Raw genomic sequence first — 8786 nt, forward strand, 5'->3', positions numbered from 1 at the left:
GAGGTCCCTGAATCATTTTTTAGTTTTTATGGTATAATTAGAGATATTCTTAAAGACTCTGAAAGAGAAGGAAAGATATCACATCTCCTGGCACTTTTTGAAGACTTCATTTCCGCTGACCAGGAATTTAAGGGGGCCGCCCAACCTCCTGAACAAGGTCCCAAAGAGACTAAACCTGTGCCTCCGGCTTTTTCATCTAAGAGAGAGGGGATAAATTCTTCTGCTCCGTTTCCTTTGGATGAAAAGATTGGAGACAGAAATCTCCATCAGCCTTTGACTAAGAAGTCTTCTACGCCCGCCATTTTTCCTCCTCCCTCCCTTTACCCTGTTATCCATAGAGTAGATAGTATTGATTGGCTAGACTCTATTGAGAAGATGGATTTGAAAGAGGAGGCGACTGCCTATGAGAGAGAGAGATATGATCCGCCTTTCGTAGCTCCCATAAAAGCCCGAGAAAAAGGAAATAGCCTTCAGAGATTAAAATGGTCTCAGCCCCCTTCTTATGCACCCCCCCCAGGATTCTCTAGCTCAGCCATCTGCCCCTCCCTTTCCTGCTAACTTGCCTCCTCAAACCCCTGGCATTGACAACCTGTTGGCCACTAAAAGGTCTCTTACCAGCCAGATAACCCAGTTGAGAGGCGTTATTTCCTTGCAGAAAGAACTCAAAGACCTGACTACTCAAATTCAGACCTTACAGGTCAACTTGTTGACACCCTTATCACTACCCCCTACACCGCTGAGGGCCCCTAATGAGTCCCCCCAGACTAGGCCTACCAAAGCTCGTCATACCAGGGCTCGTTCTGCCCCTAATAAGTCTCATCTCACCTTTCCAGTGATGACTAGATCATCTGGTACCCAGGCAGAATCCTCTGCCACTGATAATGAGGATGGGGAGGATGAGGATATGCCCCCCCCCTTGAGGGAGAAGAGGATGAGATTCAGGCAGAAGAGACACAAGATAACGTGGAGGCTAGCAACCCTACTACAAGTGGTACTAGTGGTTCTCACATCATCAAAGCCCTCAAAATAAAACATTTAAAAAAGCTGCATTCTGCGGTTAAGAATTATGGCCCAGCAGCCCCATTTACGCTGTCTATCCTTGAAGGGCTAGGACAGGGAGGAAACCTCGTCCCCAGTGAATGGACAAAAGTTGCTCAATCAGTGCTCTCTCGTGGCCAATATCTAACCTGGAGAGCCGAACTGATGGAAAAACTGGAAACCCAGGCAGATGTTAACAAACAAAATGTGGCAACAGCCTCATGGACCCTGGATAAACTGACAGGACGAGGGAAATATGCTACTGAGAGCAAGCAGCAGGCGCTGCCTGTTGGGCTCCTTAATCAGCTTGCCCAAGCCGCACTGGCCACCTGGCGCGCCATCCCCCCTCCTAACTCAGTGGGAACTTCCCTTTCTAAGATCATACAGGGCACAAATGAGCCTTATGCTCAATTTGTGGGTAGGCTCTTGGAAGCCGCAGAAAGGATCCTAGGAGAAAATAGCACTGATGATGTGATTGTGAAACAGCTTGCATTTGAAAATGCTAACTCTGCCTGCAAGGCTGCCTTAAGAGGAAAAATGAAAACTATTGACCTTAATGGCATGATCAGGCTTTGCAATGATGTTGATTCCTTTGAGCATAAACTCTCAAAGTCCATAAACCTAGCCGTGGGTGCGGCGCTTCACCCCTTGGCTGCCAGACAAAATATTTCCAAATCTTGTTTTAAATGTGGAAAGCCTGGACACTTTGCCAGAAATTGCACTGAAGGGACCAATAATATAGACCCTCCACAAGCGTATGGCATGCCTAAACCGCCCATGCCTGGGCTATGCCCACGCTGTAAGCGAGGGCGTCATTGGGTCAAGGAATGTCGCTCCAAGTATGATGCCACTGGACAGCCCCTTCCTGCAGTTCAGGGAAACGGGCAAGGGGCCCCATTACAGGGCCCCTACCCTCCTCCTCAACAGATCCCTCAGGCGCAGACTGGGCCTTACAACCCGTTCATCAATCCTCGTCCAGCCCAAGCCTTTGCAGAGCAACAGCAGGGAGCGTAGGATTGGACCTCTGTTCCTCCTCCACCCGGATTGTAACACCAGAGGAAGGGACAGTCATTTTGGATACCGGGATCCATGGTCCTCCACCCCCAGGTATGTTCTTTTTAATCATAGGACGAGCCTCAAGTTCCCTACGAGGACTTTCAGTAATGCCTACTCTAGTAGATAATGACTATCTAGGTGAGATTAAAATCCTAGTGTCAGCCCCTGATGGACCCCTTATGATATCACAAGGGCAGCGTATAGCTCAGGCCCTTCCCCTTCCCCTCTGTGGGAATTTTTCTTCAGTTGCACAAACTCGAGGCCAATCTCAACCAGGATCCTCGGATGTGTATTGGGTTCAAAAATTAACAGAAACTAGACCCACTTTACAACTATGGCTTGATGAGAAACCTTTCCTTGGTCTGCTGGATACGGGGGCAGACGCCACCGTCCTGTCAAAAGCCCACTGGTCGCAGAGTTGGCCCCTACAGGCCACAACCACTCACTTGCAGGGTATAGGACAAAGTCAAAACACACTTCAGAGTTCAAAAGTCTTGCAATGGAGAGTTAAAGAGGGCAACACAGGAATTGTCACGCCCTTCATTGTGGATGGCTTGCCCATTAGTCTTTGGGGAAGAGACATACTCACCCAGATGGGGGTCATCATGATGAGCCCCAATGAGGCGGTCACCAAAATGATGCTAAAAACAGGATTTTTACCAGGAAAGGTCTGGGAAAGGAGGAACAAGGAATAAAGCAACCCATTATTCCTAAACAAAAGACAGATAGGCGGGGCCTTAGAGAAGACCAGGAATCTTTTGCCCCCATTCATTCTTTTTCCTGAGGGCCACCGCTCCTCCTGCACTCCATGCTGAAAAAATAATTTGGAAATCGAATGACCCAGTATGGATAGATCAGTGGCCCCTATCTCAAGAAAAGGTTCAAGCAGCCCTACTGTTGGTGCAGGAACAGCTAGATCAAGGACATCTTGAACCATCCACATCCCCATGGAATACACCCATATTTGTGATTAAAAAGAAATCAGGAAAATGGAGACTCCTCCAGGACCTTAGAGAGGTCAATAAAACCATGGTACCTATGGGAGCCCTGCAGCCAGGAATGCCCACGCCTGTGGCCATTCCTCGGGGCTATGCTAAGGTCACTATTGATATCAAAGATTGCTTTTGTTCTATTCCCCTTCATCACGATGATTGCAAAAGATTTGCCTTTTCCATTCCTATTGTTAATCAGATAGGGCCAAATCCTAGATACCAATGGAGAGTCCTGCCACAGGGTATGGCCAATTCACCTACCCTTTGCCAGAAATATGTTGCCCAAACCATTGATCCCTTTAGACTAATGTATCCTGAAACGTATATAATTCATTACATGGATGACGTCTTAATAGCCACTAAGACCCCTAAAGAGTCTCACACCCTAGCAGTGATGATGGTGCAAGCATTACAGAAGCGAGGGTTTCATATTGCCCCAGAAAAGATTCAGACACAATTTCCCTTTTTGTTCCTGGGTTTTGAGCTCCACACTGACCTTTTATATACCCAAAAGTTTCAGGTTAGAAAGGATTCCTTAAAAACATTAAATGATTTTCAAAAATTACTGGGTGATATCCAATGGCTGCGACCATATTTAAGACTTACAAAAGGCGACATTCGCCCTCTTGAGGATATTCTCGCAGGTGATTCGGACCCATTATCCCCTAGAATGCTTACCCCTGAAGCACTTTTAGCACTTAAAAAGGTGGAAAATGCCATTATGAACCAACATATTGGGTACTATTGTCCAGATCAGCCCTTGCAGTTAATTATCTTTCCCACTGAATTTTCCCCCGACTGGCTTGCTCTGGCAAACCTCAGTCCCACTTCTCTGGGTTCATCTTCCCGTTGCGAAACGGAAAGTGATCCCTATTTATCCTCTTTTGGTCTGCCAATTGATAATGCAAGGTTTAAAAGCTGCAACTAAATATTTTGGCAAGGAACCTGATAAAGTTATACAACCTTATGATAAGACCAATTTAGAATGGCTAGCCCTCCATCACTTTGAATGGGCCATTCTTACCTGTTCATATAGAGGGGATTTTGACACTCAGTTGCCTAGCGATAAGTTGATTCAATTTTTCTCCTATACTCCTTTCATTTTTCTTAATAATACAAAGTTGGAGCCCGTTCCAGATGCATTGACAGTTTTTATTGATGGATCCAAAAATAGAAAGGCTGCATATGTCCTTGATGGTACAACAATCACCATTGACACCCCTTTCTCTTCGGCGCAATTAGTAGAATTGTATACAGCCCTAACGGTGTTGCAAAGGTTTGAGCACTGCCCTGTCAATATTTATTCTGATAGCCGCTTTGTGGTTGGAGCCTTGCAAAAGCTGGAGATGGTCCCTACTATTCAACCCCAGACACCCACCTTTGATATGTTTTGCAAGATACAAAAATTAATTAGACAAAGAGACCACCCCTTTTTCATTGGTCACATCCGCGCGCATACTGACCTCCCAGGCCCCTTGGCCTTAGGGAATGAATTGGCAGATGAAGCCACCAGAACAACCCAAGTGTTTATCTCAGAATCACAGGGAATAGTTGCCGCACAAGAGGCACATCGGCTCCATCATTTTAACGCCCAAACATTGCGCCAGAAGTTCCTTATTACTAGGTAACAAGCCAGAGAAATTGTCAAATCATGCAAAACCTGTCTGCCCTACTTACCAGACCCACACCTGGGGGTAAACCCAAGAGGCCTTGTGCCCGGACAACTCTGGCAGATGGACGTGACACATCTCCCTACTTTTGAGAAGCTCAAATATGTTCATGTCACCATAGATACCTTCAGTGGATTCATTGTTGCCTCCGCACATACTGGAGAGGCCACCAAAGATGTTATTGGCCACATGATGCAAGCCCTGGCCACTTTGGGACAACCGGCATCCGTTAAAACAGATAACAGCCCCGGATACACCAGCTCAAAATTCAAACAGTTCTGTGCAGCACTGGGGATTAAGCATGTTACAGGGATCCCTTATAATCCTCAGGGACAAGGTATTGTTGAAAGAGCCCATCAAACCTTAAAGAACACCATCAACAAGCTAAGAGCACAGGAAACTTTGTTTCCTCACAAGGGCAATCAAAAATTGGTGCTTGCACAAGCTCTCTTTGTCCTAAACTTCTTGACGCTCGATGAGCAAGGAAAATCGGCAGCAGATAGACATTGGCATCCCAAGACTCATCAGGGATATGCCAAAGTCCTATGGAAAGACACTATAACAGGGCTGTGGAGTGGACCTGACCCAGTTCTGATTTGGGGTAAAGGCTCTGCTGCCATATATGACTCCAAGGAGAAAGGAGCAAGATGGCTCCTGGTCAGACTGGTCAAGCCCTTTTCTGACACCAAACCAGCCCAGGGACATGCCCCCTGAGGAAATATCTCTCTGTTTAATTTACAGAAACGTCCACCTTCAGACCTGCTGCAGAAACCCTGGACAAGATGGATACTCAGAAATGCATGAAATACTCTTCGGAGGCATAGATCCGCTATACGGAGCTCTTGTTATATCCTTGATGTTCTTGATTGTTCTTTTCTGTTGCTTCTGTCTTCGCTGCCATAAGCCAGGTCAGGAATGCACATGGTAAGTTTATGCTTGGTAAGTTTTAAATTCCTTAGGATGCTGCTCTTAATGAAACCCCTATTGTTAAGGATCTTTACCTCGCTGCCCTGTTTGATAATGCTGATGACGATGATGCCGAGGAAAGATGTCCTGGCAGGCTTCCAACCCGTTAACCCTGGTGCCATCCTCAAGGAGCTGTATGGAGCCCCCTGTGATTGTAGGGGAGGAACACCTTGTCTCAACCACATACACATCTTAAATCTGTGGACTGTGGGATTAAGATAGCATTTTTGGAAGTTCTTAAGAACTCGGGAGGTTCTACACAGCACTGGATATGTGTTGATAAACCCAAATATCTTTCCCCTGGATCTCCCTGCCCAAAGGACTGTGTATACACAGATCAAATGAACATACGGTGCTATTCATCATATTCAGAGCGCACCAATGGAGGGAAAGGCTATTTTATTGCCAAAGTCAACCAACAATTTAAAGGAAGTGCTGGAGGTGATTGGTCAGTTACACCTCAAATCTGAGGATCCACTAATAAATATTCGCAAGCTTCCTGCACAGTCCCCATTGGCAAACTCGCCTGCTGGAATAAGATTGCTCCTGTCCATGTCTCTGATGGAGGATGCCCCATGGATGCAGTTCGTGAGGTCCAGGTACATGAGGAAGTGCAAAAGTGGATTGACTCCCTAATTCCCCGGATCCACTACCATCCATTATTACTTCCTAAACCTAAAGGAACTGACATTGACACCCAAACATTTGCCATAATTGAAGCCACACATTTTGCCCTAAATATTTCTAATCCTAGGTTGGCTCAGGATTGCTGGCTCTGCCTCGCTTTTGGAAATTCCTGGCCTTTGGCTCTGCCTTCATCCTTTAATGGTACTTTTGAGTCCGTTCCTGAGAAATGTTCTCTCATTTCTCCCTTTAAAGTTCAACCTGTTGCATTTAATATGACAATATGTGTTTATAAACATTATCAAAATAATACCTTTGATATAGATGTAGGAACCATAACCTTTGCCTCTTGTGATTCAATAACTAATGTCTCCTCTATGTTATGTTCTCCTGCGGGTCATGTGTTTATATGTGGAGGAAACATGGCCTATACCACCCTCCCCACTAATTGGACAGGACTTTGCTCCTTAGCGACCTTGCTCCCTGATGTCGAATTGATACCAGGGGATGAACCAGTGCCTATCCCCACCTTTGATTACATTAGTCCCAGACACAAAAGAGTGGTACAATTCATTCCCCTTCTTGTGGGAATGGGTGTTGCTGGTGCCCTGGGGACCGGAACTGCTGGATTAGCTACCGCTATTTCCTCGTATTCCAAACTTTCACAACAATTGGCAGACGATATTACTATGATATATATAATATATATTATATATATATACACATATATCTGTACAAGATCTTCAAGATCAAATAGGCTCCCTAGCTGAGGTCGTGTTACAAAACCGCAGAGGTCTAGACTTGTTAACCACAGATAAGGGTGAAATATGCTTAGATTTACAGGAAAGATGTTGCTTTTATGCCAATAAGTCAGGAGTTGTGCGGGATAGAATTAAAAAACATCAAGAGGAACTAATAAAACGCCGGCGCGAGTTGCTCAACCAGCCCATATGGACTGCTTGGGGAGGAATTCTGCCATACCTTTTGCCCCTTCTTGGTCCTCTTGTGGGACTTCTTTTGCTTATTTCCTTTGGGCCTTGGGCTTTTAATAGTCTAACCCGTTTTATTACATCTCAAGTAGATTCCGCTTTAAAGCCTGATGAAATACATTATCACCGCCTGATGACTGAAGAAGTGCTTGATGATCAGACCTGCATCCCACAGCTCGCCAAGGAGGCGAGGGACATTTCTGGCGGTCGATCAGCGCCGTTGAACGCCCCCGCTGGCCGTCGGCCAGGGAGTCCCCTTCCTTCACCCAGGGACTATGCCCAAGTCCATCTGCTGATTGGGGGACCTGGGGACATCTCTGGGAGGAGATCAGCGTCGGTGGAATCGAGTTCTGCTGGTCCCCGAACGGAGAGCTCTCCTTCCTCTCCTCTACCCTTTTCCCATTCCACTCTTAGATTTACCCCTAGCCCAGGTCCAGGATGGAAATTTTGGAAAAATTTTTAAATTCGGCCTTGTTAGATCTATCCCCATAGTGCCTTAGATATATGTACCCCGTGAGAAGAAGGCTGGAAAGTCAAAGACAGAAGAATTGTTTAAGCCTAGGCCCACCTAAGACAGGGCAATCCCAGTGGGGAGGATGACCCAAGGACGGGTAAAGGTCTAGCATCGCTCTTCTAACAGGCTCAGACTCTCTCATGTGTGGACCTTGATGTCAGCCGCAGAGCTACAGAACCCCTAACACCGAGGCCTTGCACGCTGAGGGCTTGCTCCCATTGCACCAGCTTAGGCTCGGATCAATTTTTGGGTCTGCTCTGGCTCTAAAATCGTCGGTCCTGGACTGTAAGCTTCAGCACCTAGATCCTAAATTCAGATTGGCTCATTTATATAAAAGAGAGGGGGAGATGTGAGGGACCAGGAGACCCCCAGGCCAGACAGACTGGCCCGTCTTGCATCCTCTTTCCTAAGAACAGTATGTTTCAGAAGAGCATAGCTAAAATAGAATAGCATGTGGTACAAATTCTTTGGAATGTCTTAACCGCATGGCATAACCGCGAGACGCTCTATCATAATGAAAATTGCTACTTCCTCTTTGACCTGGGACACAGTAACCCCCATTCCCCTCTACCCTTACCCCTCCCTACCAAAACTGCCTTATAAAAATAAAAATCTTGCCTGCAATAAACGGAACCTTGACGCATCTCAGACTGACTCTGTCTTTCTTTACGCGCTTGGTTCTCTTTCCCTCTCCACCCCATTATTCCTAGGTGATGCCTCCTCGAGACCCATAAATTACCTGGCCTGCAGGACGGGTCAAGAGGAGACCCTAAAAAGACCCAACTAGCTCAGACTAGCCTGTGGGTGTGTCTGTGGGGGCATAGTCTTGATTAACAAATGATGCAAAAAAAGCCCAGCCCACTGTGGGTGCTGCCATCCTTAATCAGGTGGGTCTTTTTTTTTTTCAGGTGGGTCTTTTGAACATGAGGAACATGAG

General features: G+C 46.3%; 1 protein-coding gene across 1 annotated transcript; it reads left to right on the forward strand.

Annotated features, from left to right (window-relative positions):
- Window positions 1-1203: 1203 nt before the first annotated feature.
- On the forward strand, window positions 1204-8484 carry LOC126495472 (uncharacterized). The gene is made up of 4 exons (XM_050133052.1): window positions 1204-1665; window positions 1781-2145; window positions 5498-5680; window positions 7425-8484. The coding sequence occupies exons 1-4, from the start codon at window positions 1204-1206 to the stop codon at window positions 7444-7446; spliced, it is 1032 nt and encodes a 343-aa protein (XP_049989009.1). The 3' UTR covers window positions 7447-8484.
- The last annotated feature ends 302 nt before the right edge of the window (window positions 8485-8786 follow it).

Source organism: Alexandromys fortis, unplaced genomic scaffold, assembly GCF_014885135.2.
Source record: "Alexandromys fortis isolate MF-2015 unplaced genomic scaffold, M_Fortis_MF-2015_v1.1 scaffold_501, whole genome shotgun sequence".
Classification (NCBI taxonomy): domain Eukaryota; kingdom Metazoa; phylum Chordata; class Mammalia; order Rodentia; family Cricetidae; genus Alexandromys; species Alexandromys fortis.

Bases quoted from the DNA above. Each gene is read 5' to 3' on its own strand.
- LOC126495472 (XM_050133052.1), top strand. From the start codon at position 1,204: ATGGAAAAACTGGAAACCCAGGCAGATGTTAACAAACAAAATGTGGCA. The intron at 1,666-1,780 runs GTGGGTGCGGCG...CCAATAATATAG, and splicing joins CAAAGTCCATAAACCTAGCC to ACCCTCCACAAGCGTATGGC. The intron at 2,146-5,497 runs GTATGTTCTTTT...TTTAATTTACAG, and splicing joins CCATGGTCCTCCACCCCCAG to AAACGTCCACCTTCAGACCT.